The sequence below is a fragment of the Engraulis encrasicolus genome, chromosome 14, assembly GCF_034702125.1.
Source record: "Engraulis encrasicolus isolate BLACKSEA-1 chromosome 14, IST_EnEncr_1.0, whole genome shotgun sequence".
Taxonomy (NCBI): Eukaryota; Metazoa; Chordata; class Actinopteri; order Clupeiformes; family Engraulidae; genus Engraulis; species Engraulis encrasicolus.
Genome location: NC_085870.1, coordinates 40,253,108 through 40,270,580, shown reverse-complemented (window position 1 = coordinate 40,270,580; position 17,473 = coordinate 40,253,108). Strand labels below are relative to the sequence as shown.

General features: G+C 41.3%; 1 protein-coding gene across 1 annotated transcript; it reads right to left on the bottom strand.

Moving 5' to 3' along the window:
• Positions 1–1,941: 1,941 nt before the first annotated feature.
• On the bottom strand, positions 1,942–15,974 carry prxl2b (peroxiredoxin like 2B). Its single transcript, XM_063216522.1, has 7 exons — positions 15,838–15,974; positions 14,778–14,982; positions 13,329–13,380; positions 13,007–13,070; positions 12,136–12,211; positions 11,213–11,331; positions 1,942–2,670 (listed from the first exon to the last, which is right to left on the bottom strand). Exons 1-7 carry the CDS (start codon positions 15,898–15,900, stop codon positions 2,644–2,646), a joined length of 606 nt encoding a protein of 201 aa, XP_063072592.1. The 5' UTR covers positions 15,901–15,974; the 3' UTR covers positions 1,942–2,643.
• Between the last annotated feature and the right edge of the window lie 1,499 nt (positions 15,975–17,473).

Sequence of the window (17,473 nt, the reverse complement as noted above, 5' to 3'; positions counted from 1 at the left end):
GTTGACAGCTAAGTAAAGGTGTAAAATATTGAGGTAAACAACCGTAGTATTAAACCGACAGTATTATCACTGCATCAAAATGATAGGAACTATTGTATTTTCAACCTTAGACATAGTATTTTTCTGGGTTCATCCTCTCTTGTAATTGCACAAACGAATTTTATTAGATCATAAAACGTCTACAAGAGTAATCCCACTCAGTACAGAGCAAGAGAAGACACACCTGTGTATGTGTTTATCCTGCTGCTGTGTACCGTAAACATCCAGCCAGGCACAAACATGCAGTGGAAGCATTGCAAGCAGCATATCTCATGCAGGAAGAACAAGTGTGGAGTTTTCATCTATAACCCAATCACTGCAAATTGATTTAAATAGATCTGCACCCACATTGGCCCGTTCATGTAAATGGAATCACCAACAACAATTTTCACCCTTCGCTGAAAAAGCTTATATAACAACAGTGACATGACATTGCCAAGACACAGATTGAGACAATGTTGTTACCATTTTGATGACAACAAGGTTATAACATAGGCTCTGTGTGAAAGGGTAAATGCAAATATACAAATACATGTTTGTGTACGGTAAACGTATTGTATTAGAATACTGTGCAGCTTGGATGTTTTCTTCAGTTATGTTCACTGCTCATTTATAATAATAATAATAAATTTTATTTTTTGAGCGCCTTTCAAGATACCCAAGGACACTTTACAATCAAAACAAATACATAACAGTAGGGAAAGTAAAACAAAGCTTCAGTGAATTAACAATAGGAAAGTAATTAAAATGCAAAAATAAAATAGAAATAAAAGTACAATAAAGATAAATGTTTTCAAGTAAGAAAAAGAAGTAGAATGCATTTGAAAATAAAATAAAATGAGGGGAAAAAAATAATAGTATGTAAAATTAAAAATAAACTGATGATTAAAATAAAGTGGAAGTGCCTGTCACTGAAGTGGAAAAGCAGAAATGAAAAGGTGTGTCTTCAGCTTAGATTTAAAAGTAGATAGTGTGGAACACTGACGAAGAGACAGTGGGAGTGAATTCCAAAGTTTGGGGCCAACAACACTAAATGCCCTGTCGCCCATGGTGCGCAGGTGTGTGGAGGGAACTGTAAGGAGGAGTGAGTCAGTGGAGCGTAATGTGCGGGTGGGATTGTATGGGGTGAGGAGACTTGTGATGTAGGAGGGTGCAAGGTTGTGCTGGGCCTTGTATACAAGGAGGAGAATTTTGAAATGGATACGTGAATGGATAGGAAGCCAGTGTAATTTGACCTCTCCTTACCAACATGTTTATCCATCACTACACAATCTAAGTGGTTGGCATAAAATAGGGATGTGCCCATATACACATTTCTTTCAACAGACATAGCTATATACATTGCCTCTTTCAATACATGCGCCGTCCATACCGTATGTACTGTATCTCCTTATATCAAGTCTCCACCAGCCACTCCATCAGTGGATAGACATAGTCCATCTGCTTCCTCTTTTGATCAGTAGGGATTACACCAGCTCTCTCAGGTAACTAACCAAGGGGGAGCTGGGAGTGTGTGGCCTTCTGAAGAGTGGCTGGGGCTGTGTTACACCGTAGGGCCTTTGACATGAGTGAGCAGACAGGTGGAATTGCCAGACAGGTGCATTCTGGCCAGTCATTAGGTTGAAAGAGGATATGGTTCTTTGGCTGACTTGGGAGCCGACTCAGGAAGGGCATTGAAATGCAGCATCTGAAGTTTGGAGGTTTTAGTATTACATATGTGTGTCCCAGTCACGGGCAGCCATGAGCAAGTGGTGACCCCGTCAGTTGAGGTACCATCAGTTACCGTCAAGTGTATCAATTACTCTGATTACAACAAGATAAAGTGGTGGTGTACGTAGTGTACTGTATATCCCAGAAACAATGCAACTTTAGATCAACTTACAATGTATAACAACATTTATCGCTTTTATATTTACATTTATTGTAGATTTTAGTTGTAAAATAGTACTTCGTCACAACAGTGCTTTCACAGAAGTTATAAAAAAAAACATTCAGTGTTTTGGTCCAGACAGTAAATATGTGTTGGTAAACATCAAACATTACTTGTCATTCATTTGAATTCATTGTTTTAGTAAATCACACACATACAGTACACCAGTGTTTCTCAAACTTCTCCCGCCATTGCCCCCTTCAGACGAAAATACAAATAAATAGGTCTTCGTAAAGTTTATTAGAGCCTAATATACACGTATATGGCCTATGATGTTCTCTAAATATTAGTGAATAAATTAATGAATATATTGTGATTGTAAAGTGAATGTGTTGACTTAATGGCAAAGCAGAAAAGTATTAAAAAAGAAAAACCTTCAGACTTCACGCGCCCCCCCTCCAATACCTCCGCGCCCCTCTAGGGGGGCTTCCGCCCCACTTTGAGAAACACTGCAGGACACATAAAACACTTCTCTGTTCTTCTTAAATAAATGATTCAGAATACAAAACACATGTACAATTTAAATGGCAAACATTTAAATTATCATACAATTATTTCAATGACATCATTATAACTCTTTCCCTCATAAAATCTTGTCAATCCATGATGTCAGTATTACATGTTACTTTGGGTTGTGCTGGTGGTGTCGGCATCTTGGTGTCAGTATAGGCCATCTATCTTGTGCAGACGTCATCGTTGCACTAAAAACACAAATCACAGATACAGTAAATCAATCGCTGATCATCATAACTGAGGTGTAGCTGCTAAGTCGATACATTCAGTTTGCAATTTGATGACTACTTTGGTTGACGTCATCCACTTCACACATACATTTAAATTGCTTTGACAAGACGTTGAAATCGACAAGAACACAGATACATAAACAAAACAATATATGTCAATTGCTGACAGTAAAATGGCACATTATAGTCCTAAAATAAATACATACTGTATATTATGCAGGCAATGGCTATAAAATGATAGCCAGGCCGTGTCCTCCTAGTGACGCATTGATACTAGTTAGGTCAAGAGCAATGCAAGGTCTTTCTGAGCTCCCGAAAACTCGGGAACTCCTCCCACTTTGTCGGGAAGCAAGCAACCATCAGCAAACCAAGGGAGGCGGGTCAACCATGCCGTTTGGGAAATGTTAATTGTTACCGCACAAATACACCTACCGCGACAAGAGCGAGGCGTGCGACGGAAGTAATTGACTTTGTATTGAGTCGCGCGACAAAAGCGATTCTGGAGACTAGAGCGATTCGCACGCCGAGAGCGACAGTTTGAAGTTGAAATCCTTTCAACTTTCTATGACGCGGTTCCGCGACCAGCCGCGACAGCCAATGACTGTATAGATGTCAGTGACCACAGCCAATGGGAATGTTTGAATGCTTTGCCTGGACATACGCTAGTCGCTTCAATCGCTCGTATCGCTCTTGCTGCACAGAAGCGATTCTCTGTCGCTTCAATCGCGTCGCGGCTGGTCTATTTGTCCGGTTATGCTCTTGGTCAGACCAAGTCTCGAAGAGATTTAAAAGTCGATGATAATCAGGCTAATAAAGTGAAGGATTCTGCATCTCTCCCATTCAAAGTAAAACCCAGTCCACCCTGTTCATAAGGTATTGAGAAGGAGGCCTTTCCTATTGGTCTTTCTATTTATGACTGGTACTGGTGATCTAACACAGTGGTTTCCAAAGTGGGGGCCGTGGATCCCTGGCGGGCCTTGAGGATGTGCTAGGGGGGCCATGGCAGATTGGCAGAAAAAGTATGGCAAGGCATCATAAATGATTAAATAAATCAATGTACTAATGTACATAACTAATGTACATTTAAAAAACAAAAAACAAAAGTAAAGTAAAACAATTCCCATTACAGTAGTTAAGAACTGTATTAGAAAAATGTACTAGATTTCTGAACATTACCACTATTATTGTTTTATATACAGTATATATCCTTGTAGGGCAGTGCCTCAAAGACCCAGACTAGGGTTGTGAAAGGGGTGCACAGAAAAAAAAAGTGTGGCACGACCCATGTACCGGAATTATACCGGAATATGTAAGGGGCTGGAATATACCGGAATATGGGGGCCTTGTCATGGTACTTTGGGAAGCCCTGATCAGATTGTTGTACTGTAGAGGGTGATGAGGGTCACTAATTATTATCTTGGCTTTGCTTTATATATGGTTTTCATATGTTCAAAAAGATGTATGGAGATGTATGAAGAATCGGGATGATTGGAAGCAACGATGGAAGGCTCGTCTGAGGACGATATAGAGATATGTTCAAATGTCCTTGCATTGTGATGAGTCTACCCTGTCATTTTCTAGGCCAGGTTCACTGGTACTCTGTTCTATTCTGGATGCTCAGATTTATACCACAGAATAATGGTAGGATCAGATTGTCTTTACTATGTTAGGATCAGATTGTCTTAAGTCATTGGTACACATTACTTAATAGTCCAAGGCTATTAAGCCAGTGTATAGAAATAGAGTGATTCCACTGAATACAACAGAAGATGCAAGAGTTGTCAGGTGTGTTCTTCTTCACTATAGGAATTGACTATGCACACATAATGCTGAGGCCCACTGAAGGAACCTGCAACTGCTGGATGACACCAAATGTTCCCACAGTGTGATCAAGTAACATGCACACACCAGGGCTTACTCTCTCACACATTACTCCTGGAGTGGCTGTTGCTGTGCAGAGGCTGTGCATATTGTATCTATCTTCAAACGCTCCAAGCGTGTGGGTGGGTGGTTGCCCTGTAGCCCACTGTTTCTAAATGGGGCCAACAGGAAAGTGTGTGGAGAGGAGACAGGGTGGCACATGCACGGTGGGTGTGGTGGTGCCCTTTAAAGAGCAAGAGGAAAGACAAAGGTAAAGATACATCCTGTTATTCTACAGCTGTCTGCCTTTAACACCAAAGGTCTGTTTCCAAACAAAACTGAGATGAGATGCTGGTTGCCTGACATCCGGACTCCCCTTTTTCTCTCTTGGCAGCGGAGGGGGCCAAAAATATCTTTAATTCTCTCGGGTTCAGGACACCACGTTCCTGTTTCACCAAAAAAGACGTGGGCGGTAAAGGTTCAAAAGGAATCATCACAGGGGCTCTTAATCATTCCCAGACTTACGAAAAAAACGTTTCAGTCAACTGAAAAAAACTAATTTTAAATCATAATAGCGCCAATAAAAACATTTTTGTATCTAACTGTGAAATATTCCTCAACAAATTAAATTGCTATTCTGCCAAGTTCTGTGGATAGATAGTAAATACCCACTATCCTCACTCCTGCTAAGGCAGGAGTGGGGAACCTTTTTCATTCGAGGAGCCACTTTAAATTCCTCCCAGGGCCGTAAACGTCCCCCAAGGGCCAAACTATGGACACAAACCAAGATTTCCCCTTGCACTTTAGGCCTTTATTAAGGCAGCCACCTTTAAAACAGACCCCACCTTCTCTAGGACCACTGAATATAAATATTGAATTGTATTGCAAATGTAATTTCTAAGATTCCTTTACAAAATATGTCATATTTCATGTGAAGCCGCATAACATTAAAATTATATCGGGGACCGGATAAAACGGGCTCAAGGGCCGTAAATGGCCCTCGAGACCTATAGGTTCCCCAGCCCTGTGCTAAGGAAACATCCTGCAACTAGGTGTTAAGGCCGGATATACAACTGTGCACAAATAACCATCATCTACCAAACGCTTGAGGATTGCTGACCATTACAAAAATTGTATGTCTGTCAAAACAAACTTGCTTGTCAATAAACGTGCTTAACATTTATGTGCATAATGTATGTACATACTTAATTTATAACCTATGGTAATAGTAGTAGTAGTAGCAGTAGTAATAATACAGTAATAATAGTAATGTGTGCATGTGTAGGTCATATGTCATACTCCTGTTGTCTCAGAAGTAGACAATCACAGATTTGCTGCCAGTACTGGGTGGTCTACCTATCTGAATGGTAATAATAATGTCCACTGGCTCTGGGAAAAGCAGTAACAAATAAGTGGCTTGACATTTTGCTCTTTGCATGCCATAATGACCCACTTCTGTAACGTATAATTTCAAGCCACCATCAATTTTCATGATGGACCTTCCATCACAGTCCATTCCTTTTTAAGTGCAAAATCCCGACTAGAAGACTGGGCAGATGCTTACTTGGCCCGCGGAGGAGGTTGATGTGCAATCTGTCAGTAAATGTCATGGTGAGGAGGACAGAGCATGTTTGAAGGTGAAGATTGTGCACATCCCAGGAAAGGTGCAGGACAAAGGCTGACTGTAGTTTTGGAGTGAGAGGTCTGCATAAAATCCTTAAAATCCTTCTTGTTTTCTTTTATTATTTCATGTCTGGATTACGTTTTGACTTCAACAATCTTCATCAGATTCTTCTCATCAGATGATCAGAATCTGATGAAGACTGTTGAAGTCGAAACGTAATCCAGAAAACAAGAAGGATTTTAAGTGTGCGGACCTCTCACTTGGAGGAGGACAGAGAACACTGACAGAGCTGAGAAACCCTTTACTTCACCTCAACTTTGGTACAGTGGACAGTGTGTGCCTTTGGAATCCTTGGCAAGACTTAAACAACAGCAACAACTGGAGTCAGGTTTGACCATATTTCTAAGTAAGTTATTTCCTTGAGCCAAAGTGCACCTGCTTAGGAGAAAAGTGAAGTGAAAGGTGAAGCAGCACTCCTTAATGACCAGCACTTAGTGAACAGTTGGTGTTTAGTTTGACACCCGAATGCCATAATATCACTGTATCATGCTAGTCTGTGCTTCAAAACCCTTCAAGACTCAACAACTTTTAGACATATAGAAGATCAAACCACACATAACTTATGTGTGACTGTGGACTGAGGTCTTGTTTTGTAGCATACAGTTGAAACTCTTTGCAAGTACATATTTCAAATTACAATTAATGATAGAAAGCATCCTTATAAATTTCATCTACAACAAAGATTACATTTGTATCAAATGTGCTGCTAGATTCCAGTCCTCTCACACAGTTCTTCTAGCTATCGCTATAGCTACCATGATTAATTTTGTCACATCATATCTCTTCTCATGATGTATTGGCCAATAAAAATACGGTAGTGCAAGTACTTTCATATGAAATGATGAAAGATATTGATAAAGACCTTAAGATAGGAAACAGCCTGCATACCTGGCTTTCATAACGGCACGATTAGACCTTATAAGTAACGGCAAAGTCCCTCTACAAGACCATCTACATCTACACACCCATTTTGGCTATGCCTTTGTGCGTCACCTTTGTCTTACTGCTTACAATTACTTCCTAACAAAATAAACGAGGAGATATTGAGTACAGTATGTGCACTCTGACAACTGAGGGACACATAAAATATTTTAAAATTGCAAAATGACAAAAGCAAAAGATGCCATTACATTTTTGTTGTTGTTGTTGTTGTTGTTGTTGTTGTTTTTGCACCATATCATTACAGGGCCTCTATGTGCAGATGGGCCTACCTACAGTATATCATAACAACATTGGTAGGACATTATATTAGTAATAGATTAAGATTGGTCATTCCAATTTTGGTGACAAAAAATTGATAACGGAGGCTCTGTGCAAAGGGGTTAATGTTGGATCATAGCAGCAGAACATGCTGGATATTTGCAAACACTAAATCAGGGATGGTCAACTTTCATGATAAGGAGGGCCACATTGTTTTGCGACACCATTGGAGGGGCACATGACCACAGACCTGACTGCAACTTGAGGTGCAGTTTGCTCACTGACTGTCGATATTGTTTGGAAGGAGGAGTGCTCTATAATTACAATGGATTAATTCAGTCATGGTTTTAGAAAACTATGGTAATTTAAGTTATGTTTTATTTGCGTGAGGGCTGCACTGAGTGAGGAGGCGGGCCGCATGTGGCCCCCGGGACTCCAGTTGCCCATCCCTGCACTAAATGTTCCCATGCATTTCAATCAACAATTTGTCAAAGCAATCTCTTCCTATGGAACAAAGTCAATGGTAAAGGAGTTGTGAAATGGTGCTGGGTATAGATTGGGCCACACAGGCTTGAAGAGGATATAGAGAGTTTCCCTCCCAATGTTTGTTTGTAACGGTGGCTTCCCCAAATACCACTGTGTGCGTCATCGACTCAATGATGTCAGCTTGCCTGAATGACATATGCCAATGTTTATTTATAAAATGTTTTGCTTGACTTTATGTTGTTTCCTTTCTGTTTCATCTTCTTTCTGCTACAGCTGTTTTTTGTGAGTGAAACAAGCAGAGAAGTTAATGGATTGGTTTCCATTAAATAAGTTGAGACCTGATAAGTTGTGACAGCCGCACAACAGCGGATGTTGGGGAAGGGTTCAAAGTAGTGAAACATAGTGGAGTGACTGGAGGGTATACAAAAGTACAAAAGGTTAGACCTTGACTTTTTCTATTTATATGATCCTACACACACTTTTCTTGGGCTTTCTATCTGATGATTACAGAATACAAAAACATGTGAGCTAAAGCAGTTGAGTCTTTCTCCAATCTCAGAAGAAATAATGTTGTATCGATCATGAGAACTGTACATTAAATCCACACACGTGACTTCAGCAATTACTCTTAACTTGTGAGAAGGGCTTCAGATTAGGCTGTGGCAAACACTGACACGACTGTAAATCCAAAATGATAGGTATAATGTAGGGGTGGGCGATATGACAATATCACAACGTGAGTCGTGAAATCGAGTACAAGATTGTCTCGAATCTGCCAAAGTGGGGGAATTATTAGATTGTCTTGCAGTGAGGACGTTTACTATCAGTATCAGAAGAGTGAGGTTTAAGGTGTTGTCTTCACTTTTGTTCTTCACATTTAATTATTGTATTCCAATTGTGCACGTTATGAGGGTGTCATCAGTGTGTTTACATTTGATTAATTGCTAATTGCAACTTGCAACTATATCAAATGCTTGTTGTTTTGTTGTTGTTGTTTTTTTGATGGATGATCGTGACATGTAAGTTTACAAGCATGCGTTTTCTTGTTTTTTTTGCTTAAACATTCTTCCATGGATTACTGCAGATATTCAATAAGATAAAAATAACCAAGCTATTAAAACACTATTAGTCATACCATGTTCTATTGTGTTTTTAGATTACAAAGCTGTACAATAAATTATAATTAGTGAAAACAGCGTAGATGTTTCACTGCATTTTCCCATTCTTAAATATCATGGAGTTCCCGAAGACTATCTATCTAGCCATAACATGGTGAGTGATGCCCTCTAAATTGTAATGTTGTTTACTCTGGCAAGTCAGTATGCAACAGGCTATAGGAGAACATTGGCCAAGATTGGATGTGGAAAATGTCAAGGTCATACTCAATTGACCTTCATTGTCCTTAACCAAACTGTGAGAGACCCTTGGTTTTTAGTTCACTCCAACTGATTTGATTTGAATTAATTATTAATTAATTTGAAAATACATAAAGCTAAACTGCATACCATGGGCTCAAGCCTCACATCTGTGTGGATGTCTTTGATTTTCATTCACTTCAGCCTCCTTCAACCTCAAAATCTTTTCAACTTACTACATGTCCCATGAGTTGAAGTGGAGTTGGAAGAACTTGAGCTGCCCCATGGGGAAGACTGTCAAGGTAGGCTCCATTTATTCACAACCCCTAAGGCCCTTCGCACACTGTGCGGAGCAGTGCTCTGCCAATATTTGATTCCACTGTTTTCTATACAACCCCGCACACCGGCGCAGATGTCCCGACATCCACCACATAAAATGTTGGCAGAGCGGTGCGCCGCACTTTGGCGGAACCGGTGTGTGGAGTCCTTAACTTTGTGTTGCCGGTGGCAATCACTGGAATAAACAAACTATGTTCTCTTTGAAAAAAGGAGATTAATAAACAATGGAAACTTCTTGTAGTGAAAGGCCTACTGTAAACTGTGAATTTTTCAGAATCCTGTTGTATGTAAAAAAAATAAACTTATAACTTTCTATAGCACTCCATAGTAATTCAATTGAGTTTCTATAGTTAAAGGGACACTGTGAAGGAAATGGTCAAAAAAGGTACTGCAACTATGCTGCTCATTGAAACTGGGCTGCATATTGCCAAATTTGATCTTTACATGAAAGTTTACTAAGTAATAAACAAATATTTTCCAGTATGGTCCAAGTAGAGTCATTTTTGCAGCTAAAAATGGATATTTTTGGAAATTCAAAATGGCGGACCATGGAGAAGATCCCCTTTTTCATGTATGAAAAGTGCAATTTTTCCAGTCATAATGAATACTTAGAATTTGATGCTGGTGGTAAGTATTCATGAAAAAGGTAACATTAGTGAATGAGCAGCATGAATTCTGGAAATAAACACCTAAAATTCTCACACAGTGTCCCTTTAAGGTCATATTTTACACTACAATGATATAAAAGCTGTAGCCGAGGTAACCCAGCTGCTGCAAGCTGTATGCTGTGAGAGCTGACCTGTGAAGGGCTCTGGTCCAATTCAAACTCACGCTACACCTGCCCTGATATGAACTGTTGAATAGTTGAACTTACATCCCAAATGCTTTGAATCGTCTGTGGTGGCCAAATGGTTCAGGAGTTAGACTTGGGAACAAAGTGTCATAGGTTCAAATACCGTAGCAGTAGGACAAATGTGGATTGTTTCCTATGTCCTGTGAAGTGCCTTTGAGGAAGAAAACTAACCCCACATTGCTCCAGAGCTTTGAATCTTTTTTTTGTGTGTCTTTTTCGACTTCATTTTGATAGGACAGTGTGAGAGGTGGGCAGGAAGCGAATTTTGAGAGAGATGGGAAGGGGTCGGCAAAGGACCCCGGCCGAGAATCGAAGCCGGGTCAGCCGCATGACACGCGAGTGCCATACCGGTTGGCCATGGCAGGGCCCAGTTGAACATAATCTAATCCTTTCTAAGGGCTAATTTATGCCTTTATTTGATGGGACAGTGTGAGATGAGCGAATGGGAGTGAGATATGGGGGGAGGATGTGGAAAAGGCCTTGGTTCCTTAGCCATTTACGCCACAGCCAAGGCATTGTCAGTCTAATCAGGGGCAGAGCTATAGGAGGAGCAAGCAGGGCATTTGCCACTGGGCCCAAGGCCTTCCTGTATTGTTTTGGGGGGCCCTATTATGACCTTTACATGCTGTATGGGGGCCCTATCAGTGTTTTGCCCTGGGGCCCTATGTGCAATTGTTCCGCCTCGTGAGTCTAATGTAATGTAAAAGAATAGTGAGTGCTCACCTGAGGCCTCTGGCCAGCCTGTGCGGTGGTGGAGATGTCCAGGGCCTTGGCGATGTCCTCCAGGGCCACGTGGTCTCCTGGAGAGTCCTGGATGAAGTGCAGCAGGACCTTCTCACCACCTGAAAACACACACACACACACACACACACACACACACACACACACACACACACACACACACACACACACACACACACACACACACACACACACACACACACAAAATGAATAATTCACAGAGCTAGATTGGATCTAGTCCTGATCTCCCAGCAGACATGACTTGATGAAATCCAGATCCCAACATAGTACTGAGAAATGCTGACAAGGAGCAACAAACCAATAACTAGGTTTTTAGATAAAATGAAGCAGCTTTGAACAACGATTCAACATGCCACTACTCAACTAAGAGATCACAGCATCACCACTAGTTTATGTGATATTTTATTATATCCATGGCTCTTTATTCCTCCTCATCTATTTCTGCAACGCTTTTTCAACCAGCATGGATTTCCACTACCAGACTGCCACCTTGTGGCTGATCATCCCTATTGCCACTGGAACCTCAGGAACACACAGCAGCAGTTTATTTATAGCCAGGTGGTGCGTCAGCTGCTTTCACATCATGCTTTTCTTTTTATTTTAAAAGAATATTGTTGGGGGGATGTCAACTTTGTTTAGACAGTAGAATGAAGAGTGGGAAAGGGAGACGGGGGAGGATTGAGAAATGACCCGGGTCAGGAATCGAACCCGGGTCACCCGTGTTAGCAGTCTAACGCCCAGCCGACTAAGCCACGGCTGGGCCACATAACACTTTTCTCTACATTAGACAGTGCAATCCTGACTTACTTATTGTATATTCACATCGCTGTTTGGCCTCAGTTGCTGGATGAAATGCAATCAAATGTTTCAGCAAGGGAACATACCTTTTGACACAATCAGCATGCCGCCACTCTGAAGCAGATCACCCGAGAAGTTCCCCTGGATACCATCAGCACTTGCCTGGAGTCCATAAAGCAATGGAATAAAAGCAAAAATAAGCAGCTTTGCATTTACTCTTGCTTCAAACTTGGGCATAATATGCATTTATGCGGTTTCTGTGTTTCCTTGAATGATATTAGGTCGGTCGCATCATATCAGGTACCCCTATTCAGCGTTCTCAATCCAAGACAAACTTTACAGTCCATAACTTTTCCATGACTTTCCCTGACCATAAAACAAAATGTATCTCCTGCCGTAATAGGAAATATCTCACATATTGATTTTAAAAATTCCATCAAATCGCCCATCTTTCCAAATCTCTTGGAACACAGATTTACAAAGCATGTTGGCCTGAATTGAGAAGCTTCTTCTCTTCTCTAGAGAGTCACACATTTTAAAACAGGAGGAGTTTTAGATCAAACAAAAACAAGGAATGCAGTGCAAGTTTTGCTATTATACTATATATTGCTAACAAACTCCCACGATATTCCCTGACTGCACATTCAAAGGGTCCAATCCCATGACTTTTCATGACTGGAAAAACCTCTATTGAATTTCCATGATATTCCAGAATGTATGAAATACATAAATCTGATTTCTTTATGTTAACTGTATATCAAACTATTTGTAGGCCTATACTTTATGTTACTACTAAGAACTGACATATAGAGACCTAGTCCAAGAAGTCAAATTCCTTGTAAAGATAAGTATTCTTGCTCGTATAGTCAGGAATTCTTGATCGATGAAACTGTGACTGTGAGAGGGTTCTGGGATTAAAAAGAAGTGGCGCCAGGCAGCGCTGCAGGTGGAGTTTACCTTGGAGGCGATATCTCGCACTTTCTTCCCCATGGCTGCAGGAACTACACTCAGTGCATTGTACCTACAGGAGGATATCCAGCCAGAAAATCAATATCTCTGTTTAGTTTTCTCAACACTGTGAAAAATGCAATTGTCTAAGCACCTATAGCACATAGGGCCGACATAAAGACAGTGAAAGGTTAATTAATACTAAAACAGGTATAAAAGAAAATCTGGATGGAAAATTGAAAATGAGTTTACAAATTCCACATTTATCTTTCATTACTTAAAACACAGTATGTGAAAATAAGCATAGCGCAATATGAGAAAAATCTTCAACCTTTTAAAACCCAGATCCTTGTAGCTTTTTTTCTTCTCATCAATGTACACATCTGCATGGAAAGAAACATAATGGGCAATCCATTAGGTCATGTTTGCTCTCTGCCATACGTCTTGGTGAGCACTAAGGCAACCACCCAGGCAGTAAGCTTAGCTAGAGTACACACCATGAACATCCATACCCTCCCCCCTTCAAGCGTGTTATAAAAGGCAGGGCGTGAAACCGTTGTTTTGTAACCATGACTATGATGGTATCAAAGAAGAAGTCAAGATTTCACACAGGTATTTTCTTTGCAGTTACTACAAGATAGTGGCTGCCCAGGCAGGTTCAGTGTTGCGTTGTACAGGTGTACCACTCCCAAACTTGTTTGTGGTACGTTTTCCTGTAGGTGTGATGGGCTCTGCCCACCGTGTGAGCGTGTCCATATGTCCTACGCATTCCCATCATGCTGTTGCAAATATTAGTTTCCAAATCGGAGTGAAGTCAGAAAACTTATAGTGGAGGACTGAAAAGCAATGTTGATGTACTGTAGTGTTCTACTAGCCTACTAAAACATATTTGTTAATGTGAAGGGATTTGAGGTCAAGGAAGTTGCTGTATCCCTTTCATGCAGATGGGATCTCACTCACAGTTTACTACATGATCGTAACTCTTCTCTGGCAGAGAGAGTCTGCAGAACCATAGGTATGGTCATTACAATTTTGGTAACAGCCATCTTATAATGCAATGCACTAACTCAAAACACACACACTACACTGACTCAAAAGCGCACAGACACACACTACACTGACTCTAAAGCGCACACACACATACACACACAAACACACACACACAAACACACACACACTACACTGACTCAAATGCGCACAAGCACACACACACACACACACACACACACACACACACACACACACACACACACACACACACACACACACACACACACACAGAACTAACTCAAAAGCACACACATGCACACACACACATGTTGCTGCTGCTTCATGCCTGTTACTTGAATGACTGTACTGGAAAAGCAACTACCAACTAGTTGTAAATATTGCATTACAATTGCTTACTTTTTATTTAATATTGTGCTTCACAATGCTACTATCACCATGTCAGAATCGTCAAAATAGGACATAATTGGAAATGCAAATGCAAATTTAATATACGTTCTATGTATGTCTGCTGTTGCCCAGTCGTCATATCTGTGAGGGTATTGTATAGGCACTCTAGGTGCAAGCAATGTATGTGTACTGTCTATGTCTAATTGTCTGTGTCCACTCCTAAAGTCTGTCTATGTCTGCATGGTAAAGTAAGAAACGTAATTTCAATTCTTTGTATGACTAGTGCATGAAAAGAAATTGACAATAAAACTGACTTGATAATGGGGACTCTCCATGAAAGGGTTAACAAAGATAGTGAACACCGGTCATCCGTCCTTATTACCTCCCTTGAAGAATCCTCCTGTCTTGAACTCTTCCAACCCCAGCTCCTCAGGCCCGACCCCGACCAGGGCCACCCCATTGGCCTTCAGGCTGGGCTCCAGCTTGCTGACCTCCGTGGCCATCCACCTGCAGATCTGACACCCGAACCGCCGCAGAAAGAACATCACCACGGCCTGATCCTTCCACAGGGAACCCAGCTCCACTTGCTGAAATTACAAGAGATGTGTAGATGTGTGTGAGGAACCTCTCTCTCTCTCTCTCTCTCTCTCTCTCTCTCTCTCTCTCTCTCTCTCTCTCTCTCTATCTCTCTCTCTTTTTTTTTTTTTTGGTTAACTGCCATTCGCAATAACCACAATATAAAAGACTGTAACCTTTTTTACACAGCAGGAATGGTTAAAAGGGTGTGTCAGTAGGTAGACCTATGTCTGCCCCTGGTTCAATTAAATGTCAGACAACCAATAGCATATCAGAAGTGGCTTAAACTTTAACTCCTCACCTCAACCCACAGTGAGTAGTAAAGAAAGCTGAGGCGACCTAAGGTGAATGAGCAGTTGAAGCGCACACAATGCTCAAGACCACCAATAACATCAGCTTGCCATGTAGCCTACAGTGTACAGCAATTTTAAGTGTGAATGGAGGCAAATAGCAATAGAGCTGGTTTCAAAGCTCAGGTGCACTGTAATTATTCAAACAATTACGCACAGCGTGCTATCTATATGCATGGAAGGTTAGCAACAAGATTAACATTCCCCAAGGGCTTAGCACTGAAATGACTAAGGTTCCAAAGGCAGTCTATTTGACAGGGGCGAATAACCATGTGTGCCTCAGTTTGATCAACTGCAGTCACACCAGGAAATGACACCGTACCAACGCGCAAACATTACACAAGATTTTCTATTAAAGAGTGACAAACCTGTTGGCTAAGACATTCAACTTTTAAAAACAAAACTGCAGACGAATACCCTCCTAAAGTATGCTATGTTTACTGTTGCCGACATTCAAGTGGCATTCTGCATTCAACGCTATACGCGCTATTCATCTGTCAACTTCTGTGGACTTACCTCTCCAGACGCGGCATTTTTTAATACATTTGAGCTGACCTTTCCAACATCTACAGGTGCCATGTTATGATATGCCCTTGTGTCGAATTTCCCAGTTTCAATTAGTTCTACCAACGTGCAAAGCTTCTATTAAAGTAATCCCATGCTGTGTAATAATAATTTCTATGATTTAACCACGCCCACTGCTATGTAACCTGAAATCACTACGGCTGGACCTATCACATTACAAAACACACGCAATTCCTTGTAGTAGGCGTGTTTAGTTGCATAAACTTTATTTTTAATCTTTCAAGTGAAGACAATTCTGATGGAAAACTAATGCTAATCTCCTGTTTGAAACACACAAAATAATTCCATCCAGTAAATAGGCCTAAATATACATCTATAGTCTACTTCATCCTTATTGTGGACTCAGTCACCCACGTGCACCTGAGTTTCATAAGGTAAATCTGGGAGCGGCACTTGTCAGCTCAAAGGTTAACGGGGATCCTATGGAGCCTCCTCGCTAGGAGCGACTCGAATGAGTTTTCAAATGAACTTTGATAAGCCCAATTCAGCAATATCCACTTCACCGATGTTTTGGAACAAGTTGTGTGGGCCTATTTGCAGTAGGGCCTAAATGCAATAACTTAAAGCGACAGTCTTTATAATGCAGTCAGGGCATAATGCCGTCTTCCCTCCATACGTTGGCCTGCAGAATGGATGTAACTTGGATCACATGTGAAATAGGCCTATGTTGTGACTTTATATCTCAGTTGTATGGTCTTTCACCTCCGTGTTATTCTCTCCGCGGTGATCATTGGCTTGAGCCCACAACCACCAGCAGGTGTGATAGTGGTGCTGATGCTGCAGGCGTGCGGCGAATGATGGGGCGCAGGGGTACCCTGACGTCACCACGTAGCATATAGCTAGGGAGGGGAGGGAAGCGAGTGGGGGGAAGGTTGAAGGAGGATAGCTGAGAAATGACTGCACCAAAGAAAGCGGACTTGGAAAATAATATGGATTTTTAAACTCAAAACCCTAAATCTACATGGCCAAAATCATGGCCGTGTTTATTGACACTGAAAACACCGCAGTAAAAATGACAAGAATCCCCGAGAAGGTAATATTTTTTCACGTTTTCCATTTGCACGCCTTGCCCGGCATGAGAAAGCGAACAGACGGCTTGAAACGATTTGGAGCTAGCCTGTATTGATCCCCCACTTGGAGCCCACTGACAAGTCACTAATCTCCTACCCACCTATTATTAGACACTCATTAAAATTCACTAAGGCATATTCAGCTGCTGTCTTCAGCCCCTTATTATTACCGCATCCCCATGCCTTAGCCACAAATCCAGCCCAAGCAACACGACAGCATGCGAAAACATCCGTTTTCTATATGATCCAATTATATAGTACATTTATTCTTAAGAAAATACAACAGGCTACATAAACAACGCGCGGATGTATCGTTATAAAGGCAGCGTAAAGAGGGGGATGCAGCATCCTTTCCGCTAGAATCGGCTTCAGAGCACATGGGCTATGCGCATCTCTCTCCTCTCCTCACGAACCTGCGCAGTGGTTTGCAGTGTTTCGTGCACACGAGGTGAAATGTCATATCACTTCTTACGGTTTGGCAATGGCGGTTCCCGATG

Excerpts from the sequence above, each read along its gene's own strand:
- prxl2b (XM_063216522.1), bottom strand. The coding sequence starts at position 15,900 with ATGGCACCTGTAGATGTTGGAAAGGTCAGCTCAAATGTATTAAAAAAT. Across the intron at positions 13,071-13,328 it reads AAGGATCTGGGTTTTAAAAG|GTACAATGCACTGAGTGTAG; the intron begins GTTGAAGATTTT and ends ATCCTCCTGTAG. Across the intron at positions 11,332-12,135 it reads CATGCTGATTGTGTCAAAAG|GTGGTGAGAAGGTCCTGCTG; the intron begins GTATGTTCCCTT and ends GTGTGTTTTCAG.